The sequence below is a fragment of the Aspergillus sclerotioniger genome (genome assembly GCF_003184525.1).
Source record: "Aspergillus sclerotioniger CBS 115572 chromosome Unknown BO94scaffold_59, whole genome shotgun sequence".
Taxonomy (NCBI): Eukaryota; Fungi; Ascomycota; class Eurotiomycetes; order Eurotiales; family Aspergillaceae; genus Aspergillus; species Aspergillus sclerotioniger.
Genome location: NW_020291049.1, coordinates 50,491 through 67,990, shown reverse-complemented (window position 1 = coordinate 67,990; position 17,500 = coordinate 50,491). Strand labels below are relative to the sequence as shown.

At 48.3% G+C, this 17,500-nt stretch overlaps 7 protein-coding genes across 7 annotated transcripts; 2 read left to right on the top strand and 5 right to left on the bottom strand.

Annotated features, from left to right (window-relative positions):
• On the bottom strand, window positions 1-1,215 carry BO94DRAFT_340486 (uncharacterized protein; the record flags this gene model as incomplete). The annotated part of the gene is made up of 2 exons (XM_025607034.1): window positions 307-1,215; window positions 1-254 (listed from the first exon to the last, which is right to left on the bottom strand). Coding segments are annotated over exons 1-2 (877 nt in total), but the record flags the coding sequence as incomplete, so codon positions are not given.
• A 139-nt stretch (window positions 1,216-1,354) lies between these two features.
• Window positions 1,355-2,363, bottom strand: BO94DRAFT_540869 (CGR1 family protein). The gene is made up of 3 exons (XM_025613008.1): window positions 2,099-2,363; window positions 1,871-2,016; window positions 1,355-1,807 (listed from the first exon to the last, which is right to left on the bottom strand). The coding sequence occupies exons 1-3, from the start codon at window positions 2,148-2,150 to the stop codon at window positions 1,667-1,669; spliced, it is 339 nt and encodes a 112-aa protein (XP_025461415.1). The 5' UTR covers window positions 2,151-2,363; the 3' UTR covers window positions 1,355-1,666.
• A 441-nt stretch (window positions 2,364-2,804) lies between these two features.
• Window positions 2,805-3,854, top strand: amcA (putative mitochondrial ornithine carrier protein AmcA/Ort1; the record flags this gene model as incomplete). Its single annotated transcript, XM_025608782.1, has 2 exons — window positions 2,805-2,915; window positions 2,979-3,854. The coding sequence occupies 2 exons, from the start codon at window positions 2,805-2,807 to the stop codon at window positions 3,852-3,854; spliced, it is 987 nt and encodes a 328-aa protein (XP_025461414.1).
• A 551-nt stretch (window positions 3,855-4,405) lies between these two features.
• On the top strand, window positions 4,406-5,764 carry BO94DRAFT_340102 (cytidine deaminase). The gene is made up of 5 exons (XM_025607033.1): window positions 4,406-4,602; window positions 4,689-4,822; window positions 4,989-5,074; window positions 5,246-5,327; window positions 5,395-5,764. Exons 1-5 carry the CDS (start codon window positions 4,518-4,520, stop codon window positions 5,434-5,436), a joined length of 429 nt encoding a protein of 142 aa, XP_025461413.1. The 5' UTR covers window positions 4,406-4,517; the 3' UTR covers window positions 5,437-5,764.
• Window positions 5,765-5,938: 174 nt separating this feature from the next.
• BO94DRAFT_629279 (vacuolar protein sorting/targeting protein 10) lies at window positions 5,939-10,922 on the bottom strand. The gene is made up of 2 exons (XM_025617544.1): window positions 6,969-10,922; window positions 5,939-6,886 (listed from the first exon to the last, which is right to left on the bottom strand). The coding sequence occupies exons 1-2, from the start codon at window positions 10,781-10,783 to the stop codon at window positions 6,247-6,249; spliced, it is 4,455 nt and encodes a 1,484-aa protein (XP_025461412.1). The 5' UTR covers window positions 10,784-10,922; the 3' UTR covers window positions 5,939-6,246.
• A 1,059-nt stretch (window positions 10,923-11,981) lies between these two features.
• BO94DRAFT_614360 (uncharacterized protein) lies at window positions 11,982-12,903 on the bottom strand (the record flags this gene model as incomplete). The annotated part of the gene is made up of 2 exons (XM_025616733.1): window positions 11,982-12,688; window positions 12,713-12,903. 2 exons carry the CDS (start codon window positions 12,901-12,903, stop codon window positions 12,001-12,003), a joined length of 879 nt encoding a protein of 292 aa, XP_025461411.1. The 3' UTR covers window positions 11,982-12,000.
• A 939-nt stretch (window positions 12,904-13,842) lies between these two features.
• On the bottom strand, window positions 13,843-17,125 carry BO94DRAFT_540864 (exocyst subunit SEC10). The gene is made up of 2 exons (XM_025613007.1): window positions 14,722-17,125; window positions 13,843-14,662 (listed from the first exon to the last, which is right to left on the bottom strand). The coding sequence occupies exons 1-2, from the start codon at window positions 16,900-16,902 to the stop codon at window positions 14,153-14,155; spliced, it is 2,691 nt and encodes an 896-aa protein (XP_025461410.1). The 5' UTR covers window positions 16,903-17,125; the 3' UTR covers window positions 13,843-14,152.
• Between the last annotated feature and the right edge of the window lie 375 nt (window positions 17,126-17,500).

The following is a 17,500-nucleotide window of genomic DNA, read 5'->3' as shown; positions in this document are numbered from 1 at the left end:
CCTTGATTCTCTCCAACTGGGGCTGAAACTCCTTGAGTTCTCCCACCTGCTTCCGTATTTCTTGGTCCAAGCCCGATGTTTCTCGCTGGAAGTCGTCAAAGAGGGCGGTAGTGGAATTAGAGAGCTCTTGGAAAGAGGCAATGGTCGAGTTCAAGGCGGCAAGCTTCTCCAGCAGGTTATAGTACGTGTAATCCAGTCTACGGGTGATATCCGTTGCGAGGGTCCCGATCAGTGACAGGGCAGACCGTAAAAATCTAACAACCAGTCAAAACCAGCCCATGGATGAACGAAGAACCATTGACTTACTCCTCCCCCTGCTTCCGTTTACTCCTCACCTGTTCCAGGTCTTCCATCGACCTGATTTCATGACGTTTAATCGGGCCGAGCTTGTTGCCCTGGTCGATACCATCAAACAAACTGCCCTTTCTGCTCCCAGAGCTCAAGGCCGCCGTCGACTCCGAGCCCCAGCGTGACCAGGTTGTCTCTTGCGTTATCGGTCTAAGTAAACCATCATCTCCGTCGTTGTCCTTTTCTTTACTGCCGGACCATGTTGGCAAAAGGCCTCTGGCGCCAGCAGATGAGGCGATATTATTCATCCTTCGTGGAAGACGCTTGTCACTAGATTTACTGTACTTGTGTTTGTGCTTCTGACGTGATTTGGACTTCACCCGATCTAGGCGGGGAACATCGAAGGACAGGTGGTGGTGGTGCTGCTGCTGCTTCTCTCCAGTAACACTGAGTGAGCTGGGGGGTTGAGACACCTCACGACCATGGTGGTCATAGCCGGGTTGAAAGCTGCCGGTAGAGGTCTGGTCGTTGGCGTTGGGGGGCTGAGAAATGGGTGGTGCTGGTTTCTGGCTCCTTGCGGTTCCAGAGCCATGGGCCGGTGGGTAAGGAGCGGCCAGTTGTTTGGACGGTTGGGAGAGCATAGCGGGCACGGAGGATCCAGACAAGTGAGCTAACTCTCCACTATTTGTCGCGCCCGACCCGATAGATAGCCCTTCTCGATGTGCTTGTCAACCTGGATGGTCTGATTGAAAATGATGTTCATTATTCATATGACCCCCCTAGGTAGCCAATATGAGACAAAACGTGGTGAAGGTGATGCCAAGCGCTGATCCATGCGTTGGCCAATGCCTTCAATCGGCCCCTGATTGTGCCAACAATTAGCCGGCATCGGATATACTACATAGTACTCCGTAGATTGATTACACGAGAATATAAAATATTGAAAAAAAAAAAAAAAAAAAAAAAAAAAAAAAAGATCATGTGTTGGTGGGTTTTCCTTGGTGACACTGGTGTGCAGTTTACTTGTGAGAGGAACTATCCTGCACAATAAAGGGCAAGTTGGGGAAATAGAATCATTGATCCGGTACATTCATTCATTGTATATACTGATTTGGAAAGTCGATTCCCAACTCCACAGTCGCCAGTAAACTCCTCTCGTCCATAGAGAAACGACAGCCTGCGATCGGCCATAATGCCCAATCCCGGTAAAAAGGACAACAACAAGGGGAAAATATAAACAATGCAAAAGAATTTTGGCGCGGGGGTTGCATCCGCCACTCACTTAAGATGCAGAAAGAATAGGGCAGCAGGGGAGACAAGAAGGGGAAAGGAAAATAGGGTGAGATCATGTCAACAGCATCCAAGAGCTTGACTGCAATCAAGAGTTCAGCAACTTGTTACGCTTCTCCCGCCGCTTCAGGCGCTCGACTCGCTTGCGATGCATTTTCTCTGCCATCTTCTCATAGCGTTCCTTCTCCTCCTTCGCGGCTCGACGATCCTTAATTCTTTGAATATGCGCCTGGATGATTGTCAGCAAAGACAAAGGAGTTCCTTCTTAAGATATGTCGCGGGCTGATCCCACCTTTCTCTCTGCCTCCTTCTCCTCCTTCAGTTCCTTCTCATGCTCCTTCACGGCTTCTTGGTGCTTGCGGGTTTCTAGTCGCTTAGCGTAGGAGGTCATGCCCGCAGTAGGGCGGAACGGCTTCTTGGAATCATGCCAGTTTTTCCCTGCGGGTCCGACAAGCGAAAAGCATTAGCAACAGTTATTTTCGAAGACAAGGGAAAAAAAGTGGGGTAGCCAATTTCATACCATTTTTCCGCATGCCCTTTACGGGTGCAGAAACTGAAGGCGCGGAAGACATGGTCGGACCGAGATGGTGGGGGAGCACGCAGACGGTCAAACAAGCTGGTCGAACAGATGGGGGGATGGGAAGAAGAGAAGGAAAGGAAAGACGACCCCAGCGGATGATCGATAGAATCTTCTTAGCTCTCCGCTGCCCTTTTTTTTGGGGCCTTCGAGTTTTGAGGAAAAAGTTATCTTAGACCGATCAGATAACCGGATCTCGGCAGAAGTGGTACCCCGAGGACCCGTCTGGCATCAGAACATGAGGGATTTGTCGGCGGGTGAGGAGTCTTACGGATCACACTGGGCTAGCTGCTCTAGTCGCAACCAACCGCCGCGAGGTCTACCCCCCACTCATCGTCCATCTTCCGTGTTCCCCTGCCCCCTTGGCCCTTTGGGCTCGTGTTTCTACCTACTGGCAAGCGATGGTCGTTCACTTCTGATTTTACTGCGCGTGGTTCGGGCACACCTCAAGGAAAACCCCTCGTCGACACACCGCCCCTCACCCCGAAGTCTTTAAATACTCTCCACGACCTTTCTTTCCTCGACCAGCTTGCGAGAATCTACAATGCTCACTCGATAGGACTTACCTCTCCCCTCAACCTTCTTTCTTCCTGCATCCTCCCCAGAAGATCGTGCTCCGAGGGCTCAACTGCTCACCTTTCTTTCCCTGATGGCGGCTGCCGAACATGCGATAGCAATCAATGATGATATACCAATGGAGCTTCCTACACTCCCGCCCAACCAGGGCCTCGAGGCCTTCAAAGATATTGTGTTCGGATCGGTAAGTCATGCCGTCGTACCCAGCCACGTAGTGGCGGACTTCGCTAACATTCAAAATCTCTAGGTCGCAGGAATGGCAGGGAAAGTGATCGAGTACCCTTTCGATACTGTTAAAGTGCGTCTCCAATCGCAACCGGATCATCTTCCCCTCAGATACAAAGGTCCTTTGGATTGTTTCCGTCAATCTTTCCAGGCGGATGGGCTACGCGGGCTCTACCGAGGCATCAGTGCTCCCATGGCAGGTGCTGCCATAGAGAACAGCTGCTTGTTCTTCAGCTACCGCATTATGCAAGACGTCTTGAGGGCCACTATCTACTCCCCAACCGACACCTTACCGTTCCCCGCATTGGTATTCAGCGGCGCCGCATCTGGGTCCATTACTTCTCTTGCGCTCACGCCTGTCGAGCTCATCAAATGCAAGATGCAGGTTCCCCATGCGTCTGGCGCAAAGGCGCCCGGGCCTTTGGCTCTGATGGTATCCATTTTTCGTCAAGATGGTATTCTGGGCTTCTGGCGGGGGCAAATGGGAACGCTGATCCGCGAGACTGGTGGTGGCGCTGCATGGTTTGGTGGCTACGAAGGAGTATCTGCACTGTTTCGCGCATCCCGTGCCCCACCTACAGATGCCAGCCAGGATGAAGCAGTGTCTGATGCCATTCCAATTCACCAGAAGATGATTGCGGGTGCAGCGGCAGGTGTAAGCTACAACTTCCTGTTCTACCCTGCCGATACGATCAAGTCGCGCATGCAGACCGAGGACGTCACCCAAGCAGCTTACAATGGCAAACGTCAGACATTCTGGGGTGTCGCCAAAGCTTTGTGGAGGCAGCAAGGGATAGGGGGCTTGTATCGGGGCTGCGGTATTACCTGCGCTCGGTCTGCCCCCAGCTCAGCATTCATCTTCACTGTCTATGAGGGTCTACGGAATCATTTTGCCTGAATGTTCTGATACCCTAAGTATCTCCCGCTTTGTCCGACCGCGCATTCTCTTTCCCTTTTAGCCCCATTACGCCCTTCCTCTCATATTTTCCTCTATCTCCTTTGCCGATCCTTGATGATTTCTTTTCGTTCCAAAATTTTCCGGTTGGGGCGCTTCGTATGATACCTATAGCCATGTTAGAGTTAGATTCCAACTCTCTCTGAAAACATCAATCTGGTATTGGTGCAGATGAGAAAAAAACGGAGTTGATTTGTTTGTACCTTGTTGTCTAATTTTTCTTTCATGTTCATGACATTATTTTTCCCACTGTGTTAGTTTTTTCTTTGTTTATATGTCCGCCTCGGGACCGAAGAGGCATTTTACGGTTATTAGTGATGACATCATGGGTAAACTTGGGAGTCAGATGGGTACAGATACACATATCCAGAAAAGCACATAGATTAGATATTTGGGTGGATATTGAACGCCTGTTGATTGTGTTGATAAACTATCACCATTCTCCTGAGTCACTGAGGGGTAAAGGTATCAATGATGATAAGAGCGGGGTGCAAACCACGGACTTCCCCGGTCCAGATGACCTTACACTTCCGTATATCTACCAGCTAGCTACCTGTCCCATTTCCCGCTCTTCCTCACCCCTATCCAGCCATTTGTTGAAACATCATGGCATCTACCGCCGACCATCTCTCGGCCCAAGAGCTCGAGACCCTTTCCTCCAAGGCCATCTCTGCCAAGGCCACTGCATACTGTAAGTTCACAAACGCATCTGACACCTTTCGTTCCGAGCCAGTCCAGCGAATAGATCCAGCGTCTCTAAAATTAACTATTCGACAGGTCCTTACTCGAAGTTCCGTGTTGGCGCATGCATTCTGACCGAGTCAGGTGAATACGTCCAGGGCGCTAATATTGAAAATGCCTCTTATCCCGTTGGAACATGCGCCGAGAGAGTAGCATTTGGAAACGCCATTGTAAGCTGTCAACAGGAACAACAACATTAACAACGAATATCCCTCTCACTTTGTCCTCTGTACTCATCCCTTATGTCTCTCCCTCATTCCTCCCACCTTCGCCTCGGGATCCACCTCCTTCGCACCTGTCATCAGTCAGAAATTCACTCATCGGACTGCTATACAGGTGGCCGGGCACCGGAAATTCAAAGCCATTGCGGTTGCCTCGGATATCAAACCTGGTGCATCTCCATGTGGCATGTGTAGACAGTTGTACGTTCCCCTTCTTTGTTTTCCTTCTTTGGTTTCCCTTTTTGGTTTTCTTCTTCCACAAATATCTAAAAGAAAGATGACAAGTATCCAAAGTTAACTATTGGCTACCGAAAATAACGCATCTTACCCCCGTTGTTTTGGCTGGCTGACTTTTCTCGGGTATTCCTCCAGCATGAGTGAATTTACAACCCCAGCATTCCCCGTCTTTATGTACGACGGCGAAGGGGACTATATTCTTACCACTATGGGCGAGGTATTTATTCAACCCACTCTCTCAAATCCTCCTGCATGCATATATAGACTGACTTGTTCTTGTACAGCTTCTTCCTCACTCATTCGGCCCGGGAGATTTCTCCCGTTGAATAATGAATGGGCCACGTCTCTCTGGAGTGGGTCACAATCAGATACAATTAATTCTCGTACATTCAATCTCTTTCTCCCCCATTCTGGTGCTGTCAGGAACCCTTCCAGTGTCGTGTCAAATTCAGTTTCAGCGAGATGAGAGTTACCCAACATGCTCCTTTCTGTTGTTGGTTCAACTTGAAGTATACGATAGTTCTCCGAGGTGATGAATGTGTGTGTTTATAGGGCTGAGCGGGCGCGTTCACACGAGTCTTGCCCATGCTAGTGGTATGTTGGAAGTAGTCATTGGTAGGGCTCGGGGGCCAGATAAGGAATAGCGTTTCTCTTCATTCTTAGCACAATGCCTAGTCTATATGAGGCCCATGTGTATATTGTGTATTCAGGTTGTTGGCTTCGAGTGTCAGCATTCTGCATAACTAGATGACATACTCAGCAACTGGATTGGGTGGCCCGTATGCCAGCAAGGAATGTCTGATCAAGCGCCCAACACCAATACGATCGATCCTCTTGTTTACTGGCAGAAGGAGCGATAACGAATCACTTTGTTTGCTAACTTCCTCACACTTTCTCGGTGGTCGGAATCAGTTATCATTGGCCTTAGGCTTTTGTAACCCCCCGAGGATCCCCGACTCGACTCGAATTACTCTACTGCCCCTCACAGGCGTGTACTAGATAAGTTGGAACAAACAATCGATGCGGAACGCCAGCAGCGTATACATATAAGCAGATTCCAATACATAAATATTCTCGTGATATAACATAACCTCATAGGTGCGACATGAGAGTTCGCCGAAAAGGTGCGGAACGAGCTATAGCTCGTCTTCTTCGTCCGCCTCAAGGTCTTCAACACCAAGGAGCTCATCCTCGTCATCAACAACACCAGTATAGTCACCGCGTCGGGCGGCAAAAGATCCACGAGACGCATACGGCCTTGAGTAGCCCCTGTTATGTCCTAGACGCACATAGCCACTAGCGCTTCGCCAGAGACTTGCAACCAAGAGTGGAAGCGCCCTTGCGATGGCCACTGCACCCGCGATTATCGCAACTGGTACTGTGAGAAGCATAGAATCTCGCGATAGCATACCCTGGGAAGTGCCGACATTCTCTCCAAGACGAATTTGGCCAAACTTGCCGTCCCACCTGGTATAGACAACATAGCCGATGGCGCTAGCCACAGCAATCGGGGTGAAAATCGCGAAAAACAGACCAACGCCGCTCACACCATGCTTCTTCTTATACGCGTCCTCTTTGTTAGGACACGGTTGGGATTTGAGACGATCCAATTGATCTCCGCCCTCACAGGTTGATTGGGGGAGACGGCGATATCCTGTGGGCTCCCAATACTCGATTCTATCAGGGTCGTCCTTGCAAACAGCCATGGCGTCGGGAGGAGTAAGCCCTTGAACAAGACTACAGCTGCCATCATTCAAAGGTTCATAATTATAATCACTGCCCCAAGTCAGCCACTGTATCATTGCCAAATTTCAAAGACCTCTCAATCAAGGATGAGTGGTGAACAAAGAACACTCACCATTCATAATCAGCCCAAGTGCATGTGCAATTCTTCCCGATGCTGTGAACATGTGGTTCACGCCAGTTGTTCCAACATTGAGCTGAAGGCTTCTTGCGGTGGTATTGCTCCACATGGCCAAACAAGCATCCATTCTTCACAAACGGATGCTTCGGTTCCCAGATGTAATAGTCATGGCTCTCCGCTCTGCTCTCATCCAGTTTGCATGAGGTCGAACGGAGTCCACTGAAGTCAACACTGACAGTGGCGAGCTTGTCTCGATAGTCCGATTTCAACTCTTTGCCCCAGAGGAGAAAGCTCTTGGAAGTGTCAGACGGCACCGTGGAAATATCATCAATCTGCATTTCCACATCTGAAAAGACAAAGTCTATCCACGTGTTCCCCTCATCAAGGCTGTAGTATAGGGTTTGTGTTGGCCTAGACTCAGGCACAATTACAATCACGGACCCGGCATCACCAAACTCCCATATATATCTGCCCTTCTTGACAGACTTCCAGGTGAAACCAGCATCCTGAGTAATGAAGGTGTCTGCCTCCTCTTCCCCACCGAGATGGTCACCAACATTGCCAACCCCCATCATCAGACCGATTGCTGAACTGGAAGAGAATGTGTCCCGTTCATCTCTGCGTTCCGTATAGCCATGGAGGTGGAGCGAGCAGCCAGGAATGCCTTGCCCTTCTTTGACAGAACACCCGTAGTTCTTGCCATCTGCATCTTTAGTTGGAGGAGCAAGTAAGGTCCATCGCCCTCCGTCATTGTGAGTAATCATCGTCCTTAGCTTTTTCGTTTTCCCGCCCGACAGTTCATCCACGTTACTGACGACGTTTGCAACTGCCACACCTTCCATGCCCTGTATCTTTTCAAAATCAACATACCCCCGGTGGTTTCGGTTCACCGCACTGAGGCTGAGCACATAGGATGTGCCATTGCTGTTGCTTTTGATAATAGATCCGTACTCAGCTCCTTCCGCATTGCTTACGGTAACATGCAAGAAAACCGCATGCGTAGAACTTTCAAGCACAGTATAGGCCGTTTGAACGGGAACATTGACATTTGGAGGGAATTGTGCCTCTGCAAATGTCCTACCATCCACACTGCTGCTAGCCACCAAAGAGTCCGGCTTATCCGTATTTCGCGAAGCCACAACAATGAATTCGGACATTGTAGCATAGCTGATGACGTCCTCGAAATGAACATGCCAATCGGAGAACCAGTTCTCACTAGATATAAGTTGCAGCCGATTGTTCCTGTTCTCATTTTCAAATTGCTCGCAGAAGATGAGATTCACGCTATCTGTGCGGCTTTCCCTGCTTTCGAATTCACACTTTTGAACATAGCGACGAAGCAGTTCCCAATTCTCCCCACGGTTTTTACTGAGGTAGGCATTGGAGTGGCAGTCATTAGATCCACAGTCCACAGCCCCTGTCCAGATCAACCAGTCTTTGTACTGGGGATGAAATGAAAGGGTTGAGAGACGTTCCTGAGTTGGGGGCGCTGGTGCCTCGAAAGGCTTGAACGATTGGGCGCGATCGACTGTCCAAAAGCCTTCCATACCATCAGTCAGGAGAAAAGCGCCATCACTGTTGTGCGGGTGAGGAACAATTTTGCGGACGGTTTCGCCTTTCAGCGACTGCTCCCATGTTTTGCCATGATCATGCGATACATAAAATGCATGCTCACTGGTGAGCATGACAATAGTCTCATCGTTTCCAGAACTGCTTGACTGGCGTTCCAGGTAGTAGTAGGCAGTGAATTGTTTTGCATCGAAGAATTGTTTTACCACGCTGAGCTTGCCAGCTGTGGGCGCACTCCCTGCATCCTTGCAGGACCACTCGATATCATCGTCCAAATTCTTGCCGCCATCTCGGATACAGGTATCACCAGGTATCAGTCTCCAACCGGACGGCCCCATAAAGGTGTCAGTGGGCTTCTGGCATTTCCCTTCCGGAGGCATCGGCAAGACGGCTGGGGTACAGCTTTTTCCATCCTCGCTGTTCTTATGTTCACACTCGAAATCTTCGGCTGTACACTTGCATGGCTCCAGGATCGGCTGGGGATCCTTGAACTCTTCATCCACAAAACAGTCAGCATTCGCCTTCCTGCGACGGAAGAATTGCTTGTGGCCCATTAAGCAGTCGGGCTCGCCATTCTCATCTAGCCTGGCGGGCCACGTCTCGAAATCACCCTCTTCGCATTTCCGCTCGTGCAGACCCTTAAAATCGATGGCATAGACAACGTGGCCGCTGTCCTCGTTTCGCTTCCCAACAAGAATAAACCTCAGGCTAGTGGAGTCCGGAGTCGTTGTGACCATCGTAGGGTAGATCTTATGCTCAATCTCCACCGATTCCCATTCCTTGCCATGATCAAGGGAAAAACTAATCTTGTTAGATTTGCCGTTGTCACTAATTGCAACTACAACAGCCCCCTGGTCGCCGAATTCATATTTATGCGGCCCATCAAGAGCATGGCGCCAAGTGACTCCAGCGTCATCTGAAATATAGAGATCGCCATCAGTGTACTTTTTGAGATGGTCACCCGTATTGCCAACACCCATGACTAGGCCTGGTGCTGGGCTTGAAAATACCCGACCAATGTTGGCGAAGGTCGTGACCGAGTGTAGGTGCAGATTCTTGTCGTCAACCTTGAGAGGTTGGAAGCTCCTACCATCGTCGAAACTTATTCTACTGATGATCTTTTTTTCGGATCCGGATTTGACCTCTTTCGGGTTCTTCACGGTGTTGACCATAACTATGCCCTGGATGCCAGCAATCTTCTCGAAATCGACGGTGCCCTCCATATCGCGGTTGGTGTGCTCAATATTGCGGCTGAAGAAAGTACCGTTCGAATTGGAAGTAAAAAGAACGCCCATACTGCTAGATGGGCTGGTCAAGACGTCTACCTGCAAGCTGTAGTTGGTGCTCTCTAGCATCGTGTAGGCATCCTGCTCTACTCGATGCCCATCAAATTCGGCTCTATGCCAGGTGTCCGTGTCTGTCGTCACAAACAAAGCAAGTTCTTCGGTTCCCTTTGATTTGACTGCGGCCACAATGAACTTCTTGACTGCGGCTGTGCTGATCACACCAGAAACTGGTCGGCCCTCATGTAGGTTTGCCTCTGTGCCCTCGATGTTATTCACAAAGTAATCATCCGAGTATACCAAGCGGTTCGCATGTCCAAAGGGGACCTTCAAGCCCGGAACAACACACAATGTTCTGTCCTTCAGCCTTTCGGGCGAATCCAAGTCTTCGGCAAAGTCAGGATGCCCTACCGCCCAAGAGCATCCGGCAGCACTCTCTCGCAACAGCCTGAGCGTTTTAAAATCATCTGTCGTATAGTACGACCTCACGATGCAGAAAAGCCCGGCACATTCTTCGCTTTGGAATATGACTTTGCTCGAGTCCCATCCATGGAAAACGAGAGGAGCATGTTGTATGGCCGGGAAGTCACCGATATCAAATAATCTCCATGATTTTGCTTGGTCTGTGGTGACCAAGTGGCGTCCATTATTGCCAAGGGCGTAGGCCTTATTCTTGTCGAAGGGGTGTTGTCGTATGAACAGGACCTGGTGTTTCATGCTACCGTCTTCGCTCTCGACCACTTCCCATTCCTTGCCTCCATCAAATGACTGCAGAAAGTCCCCATTTCTCAGACTCGTGAGGACCGTTTCCGTATCCTCAAAATAGAACAGAGCAAGGGGTTCATGGTCAAACTGGGTTGCTGTGATGCTTGGTTGATCGTATTTCTTTGCGGCAATTTGATGGGGTATGAGAGCCAACAAGAGGCAGCTCACCAGCAGGAGCCATCGAAAGATCATGGTAGCAGAGTTTGGAACATTTGAAAATGTATAGTGAGGTATCGCGGCAAATGCAGCCAGAGTGGAGCTCGAACGGAGACAAATTGGACTGGAAAATCAAGTTAGACACTCTTTGCAAAGGAGCAGTTCGCGGTTGATGATGGATAAGCAGAATGTCACAATGATTGCGGTAGCTGCGTGGCCGCAGGGAAGCTCAACGGTCACGTGGACAGCATTGCTTATCGAAACACGTCTAGACCTCGGTTCGAGTCGTGCGAGGACGGGGGCCTTACGTAGTGTGACCCACGGATCCGAGTAGATCATGGCAAGGGGATTGAAAATTTATTTTCTGTGAGACTAGATACACCATAAATGGACAAGAAGGAAGTTACAATGAGAAGACAACGACATAAGTTCAAGTCATTTAAGCCCATAGTATCGCTTCCACCGGTGGTAAAATAATTACCTACGTATACAGCCTAACCTAGTCACTGTATCGGTCTCAGATGATGAGTATGCCTATACCAAGGATCTTACCAAAACTATACCAGGTTCACAGTAGCTTGCATAGCTGAGAGTCACAAAGTATTTGCCTCCTAATAGCAGTCAGAGGTCATGAGAAGTTGAGTCCTTGAGTTATAGGCAATATGGTGGGTTATTAAGTGGAAATTAGTGCCGCCCGATATTCCATGATTGAAAATCGAGAGCCGTCCAAGTACACTGCCACATGCGGGTTATCAAGGTTGAGTGAAGGCAGGGTTGAGTTATTCCACATACAGTCACAGACTACAACAGCGGATACAAATCATCAATAATGGTAAGCATAACAACTGAAGGCATAAAACGATACTGCTGCATTCCAAAACTCCGAATGGTACAAATCTTTAGCCATCAGTGAAATTGAGAGGCTATGCTGCCAATGTACTTGAATGAGACTTAAATAATGTAAATATCACGGTGCACGTGAGGAAAATGTTTAGGAATGTAACATGAAAAGGAACAGCGGAGTAGTAGTAAGTAGCAGTAGTAGTAGTACAGCTACTGTCAAAAAAAAAACCTTACACACAGAGAGAGAAAAAAAACCGTGGCAAATAAATATATATGTATGTATATTGTGTGTGTGTGTGTGTGTTAATGCTATAGGATACCATGAAAATGGAAGGTTAAAATGCGTGAGTTGTTCCAAAGTAATCGCATGACACATTGAAGCACACGTTTATGTCTTTTCAAATCCACAACTATTTCCATATCTGAAGCTTGTACCACACATCTTTTATCCTGCTTCGTTTTTCCTCATCCGAATCCCGGAGTTGAGAATCTATATCTGCTGACGGCGGTTTCGTGGCCTCGATGGCCCCAGGGGTATCTATAACAGGTGGAATGTCGATCCAGGAGTTTGTTCGAAGATCTGGCCGCGTCAACGTCATCTTCAGCGTCATTTCGCGCTTTCCTAGCTTTTGCTGCAAATCAACCTTGGGGTTGATGGTAGATGTCTGTTGTCCGTCATCAAGCGGGAGATCGTTGCACGAGACAGAGTGTCTCAATACGCAAGAAGCCTGTACGAGGCCTGAGATATGGTCTCTGCTTGTGCCGAGATTTGCATTTTGACCGACCTCCGAAGGCATTATTGTAGCCCTTCGGGACTTGGGATTGTGCTTTGGCGAGCTTTGTTGATCTAATGCGACATCTCTGACCCCTGGGGCTGGAAATCCAAGCTCAATTGCTTCGTCAAAGTTGTGAGGAGAAGCTAGATAAAGTCGCAGCTTAAGGCGCGCTTCCGGGTTCTGATAATACTGGGCACATGGATCAATACTGCCAGACGTTGACGGAGTGACATGATGGCTTTGTGTCTTGCTCGACAACGGTCGAGATCTGAGATCGCGGGTGAGAATATTGGCAAGGAAAGATGGCGTAGTGGGTGATTGGCTAGAATCACGGTGGCTCTTCTACGAAACGGCTAACGCCTGTGACCGAGTGAATCTGGCTGAATTCAAGGACAATGTTCTCCTGAAGTAAGACTTCTTCCGATATGGAGCTTTCGTTGTTGAGTCGGTGAAGTGCGTAGGCTTTTTGTCCAGGGCAAGATCAAGGTCATTATCTTCACCGAACCACCGCAAGATATCGCCAGGCAATCCATTCATGTTGCCACCACGCCACACTTAAAACAGGCAACAGATAGTGTTGACTTGGTAAACGAAGATATTTCAGAGGATCAGCGCTTCCAAGGTCTGATCCTCGGTTTAGCGGTGTCCGGAAATATGTTATGCTGGTTTTATACCGCAGAAGTACCTCTGAAGCCGTAACGGCATGGAATAGCTATGGCTTCTATCTGAGTCATGGGAATGTCAAAATCACTAGACTCTGTTTCCCTGGCTTCTTGTATTTCTAGAAGAGCCCCTATGAGCAACTAGTAATATTTGCGCCTTAGGGCCGCTATAGAGTAGAGTAATCTTGCCAGTCTAGGCTTGATGGCCGAAGCATTTGTAAACTAGTACGGATCACGCCGTGTACGGTGTGTGTGGAGTCGTGGACTGTGGAAGCACTGACCTAATCCAGATGGCTCTGAACTAGAAAGCAAACGAATTATTTGCTGTACCGGTATGATTCTAGGCAGCATCGAGCTTCGACTGGTTATTGCAATCATCAATTTGAGTGCCATAATCCAAAAAGAAACGCTGTACGGAGAATCTACAGGGCTCTCCAGAGACATAAAGAAAGAGAAATGCGCTAGTGCTTCAAACCCGGGCGAGCCTAGCTCAAGGGCACCCTTGATAATAGATAGTACTCCGTACAATGTAAGTAGTAGTATTTTGTCTCCAATAGTAGCTGGGTAGTGCACACAATAGTTGGAAATACTGAGTATGACTATTTGTAGATCAGGAGAACAGGCCACTCATGGGTAATTGCATCATGGGCACATCAAACTAGTCTATTACCGATCTTTGAGCGGAATTCGTGGAACTACATATAGCCCGTATAGGGAGTACAAGTGTTAGAAAAGTACACTACTAACTATACCATATATAGCATTAGATGTCCAGGGTGCATTATGCGCTGTACGCGCGGGAGTGGATACAGCCTGATTCCCCCTTTACAGTAGCACTTAGTCACTATGTAAAGAAAGGATGGTACATGCAGCTCAGACGGTGTGAACTGATTTGGGCTACCATCACATCATCTCTTCCATTAAACTTGCCCTTGTCTAGATAGTCATTGCCCCTTTTCCGGAGACAACACCAAGACCAAACAGCCATGGATGTATGACTAGGGTCATCGAGGTATCTCGAAACAATGTACTCTGTACCCCTTGAGTGCATACATGATCCCGATCACACATTACCCCTGACTGCATTGAGAATTAGCCACAAGCTTCACACAAAATAACTTCTATCACAAAATGTTAAGTACACTCTGTAAGGCAGCTGTGTTAGAATCTTCCCTCCGAGAAACATAAGCCCTAACATCTTGTACGCTAAGGCCGGTCTCAGTCTGGCCAGAACCCCCAAGGCTCTGCCCAGAGCTTGCTCCGGTATCATTTCCGGCTGTCCCGCTAGTACTATTACTTGCTGTACCACCGCGGATTCTCTCACGCAAAGCTTCAGAGCCAATAACAAAGAGGTTGCCAACTTCCAGCAGAACGTCCAGCGTACCGCTCGGTCCTTTGACCTGTTCTTCTATGTCCCAGGATTTGAGAAGATTTGTATATTGCGTCATATCCTTGGTGACCATAAGTCCGCCAGGCCCATTGACAACGAACCTTTTGAAGTGATCCAGAAGGAGACTGCGTGTTCCAATAACAATTTCTGTAAGCAGCTGGCGAAGATTGGAACCACTGGATGGCAATGATGTCTTCACAACATTATGCACACGGGTCAAAAATGTGCAGATCGAAGCACATGTCTAAATGTAATTAGCATGTCTCCGAACAATAATTAAGGATTCATGGTAATATGGCTCACTGGCGTTTGTAATCTTTCCAACCAAGCCGTGTTATCCCCCTCCTTAGGTCGAAAATCATTCTTTTTTTGGCCAGACAAAAGTTTGCCAATCCAAGTTAGTGTCGCGTCAATGACCTTCTGCTCTAGTGTATTGATTTTCTCTTCTACACGCATGGTAATAAGGTTGGTCTTCTTTTCCATTTCTCGACGTACCGTGATACTACCAGCGGCGAGAGGAATAAGCAAGGTGTTAATGCACATCACCATCAAATTCGCAATTCCAATGGCATTCCGAATACCTGGTAGGTATGCAAAGTCAGGTTCCAATCTGCCGGACTCTTGTGACGTTGCTGCTTCCAGAGCGGCATCCAAGGACACCTCAATGAACCCTTCACCCATCACTGAGAGAAGAAGACTCAACAGTGCAAGCATATCCTTGGGTGTTTCACTGTTCATGCTAAGCTCTAAACCCCTGCCAACTGCTTCGGCAAGCCACTTGAGCATTCGTTTTGCAGAAGATATGCTGGGAATGCCATCTTCTTCGGTAAGTTTTATGTCAGTAGGCTTCGTCAAGTCGCTAGATTCTCTCAGCCCTGCCACTTGAAGTAGCATTCGTCTTTGGGTTGGGGGAAATTCCGAAGACTCCAGACGACTTAGATATGCATCACGTGCTGAAGAGAGCATTTCAGTGCCAGACTTCGACAGAGATGCCATGAAGGTTGTCGCCGCTTTTTTCCTGCGGGCATGGAAGGTCGTGAATTTGAACAGCAAAGACGTATATAGCTCTTCCAGTGTCCTCTTTTCCCTCTCTATGTATGACGACCCAACAAAATACGGCACAAATAGATCCTCCAGCTGCTGGTCGAGGACTAGAGCTGTCTGCGAAGAGATTGGATCCGGGTGCTCGGTCAGCCCATGGCTTTTCAAATCATCAACTAGAGCACTGATATAACTGCGGGAGCTCTGCAGGGACCGCAAAAATGCGAGTGATGAGACGCTGTTCGCTTTCTCCAAGACCATTTCCAGTCTTTGTTGGATAGATTGTTGGAACACACGTTGTAAAAACTTCCCGAGCACCTGTTCATAGTACGGAAAAGCCCGCCTGATAATAGCCGATTCCTCTTGCACTACAACCTTGACTTCGTCGATCAGTGATTGAAGACTGGGTTCAACTTTCAGCGGTTCGGCATCAGGGTCTGCGAGCATTTCCCAGGTTTCCAAATCACCCCCTACTTCTTCTGTAACTAACTGGCTCCGATCAATGAAGAATTGGTGCTGATTGACAAACAAAGCGATGACGCTTGCACCACCGTTGAAATCCTGAAGTACATTTGCGCAGTCCTTCATACCTTCAAAGTTTGCCTTGCGGTAGAAGTCGTCAAATTGCTTCAAAAGGTCATTTTCCAAAGTCTCCGAGAACTTCTCAATAACCTCACGGGTATTTCGTCTAACGCCATTGCCTCTTGCATTTGCGTAGTCGTCTGCAGGTATGGTTCCATTCCCAGGGGACCCAGTATTTCTTATACTTGAATCATTCCAGCTCTCGGTATCAAGTCTCTGACTGATTCGTAGTAATTGCCGCGCAATCTGTGCAGATCGTACCTTAGCTTCACCTGTTCCGGATCTTCTTAAATTCTCCAGGAGCGTTATCTCGCCTCTATTGCTGACCCCATCCCAGCACTCGAGCAAAAAGCGGGCGTCAAGCGCCCGGCGTCTTTGACGATCTAACTCCTCTAATCTTTTTCCAGTCTCCACTGCCATATTTCCGGTGGCCCCGGTAAGTTCTGCACCGGGGAGTCCTGCTCCATTGAGCGATGTGTCGAGCTGCTGGAACGATTCGATGGTTTGTTTTAACTTTTTGCCCAATGTGTTAAGATTCTGGGAGTGCTGTGCCTCTGCCCTGCGGACTGCGGCCGATAATTCGTTTTCTTTAATTTCCAGGTCGCCGGAAATTTCGCCCAGTCGTCGTTGTGCGTGCTCTAGTGTCCGAATAAGTGGTTTGGGGTCAAACGGTTGGTTCCCAGTTGCGGGGTTGAGTGTAGAACGACGATTTGAAATGGCAGAATCAGAAAGCGCCTCAATAAACTCTTTGACGATGAAGTCGCGACTTGAGAAGTCCTCAAGGGTGAAGCTGGGGCCTTTCGGAAACACCGATCGAGACGCAGCGTTGGGTGGGGAGATCATGGACAAATCGTCCGGCATTTTTGGAGCTATAAGCTGGATTTATCTGCATTGATATCAGCATGGGGTGGCGGTCGATATGGGATTTGGCATAGAAGTGGCAGCTGGTGGTTTTGAATGCGCCTTGAAAGTGGACCAATAAACAGCACCATTTACGGGGTGAACTTTTGTATGAGTACTGCTACATAGGTGGTCCATATCGGAATGCGGATTCCTTCCACACCTGATTACCTAACCACATCACAGCATAACTTCGTGGTGATACAACTGTACCCACATACATAGTAGCTCAGTATTTGGCTATATGGTAGGTATTCTGTACTGTGTAGTACTACCCTAACTATGTAAGTTGTGTCTTGGATGATAGTAAATCTACCTACCATTTAACATAGTGCACATCGGCGTTGGAAACAATGCAGAGTAAGAATTCTAACTCCAAGATGTACTATGCATGTTCATGTATATCTATATTATGTATATCTATATAACCATGTGTACAAATAGAGTAGCCGCAGCATATTTTTAAGCCAAACCAACCCTTTCTATGCAACGGACTCTTGCGTACTATATAATGACATATCGGCTAATCCATCCCTCCACATGCCATTCCCTAGTATCC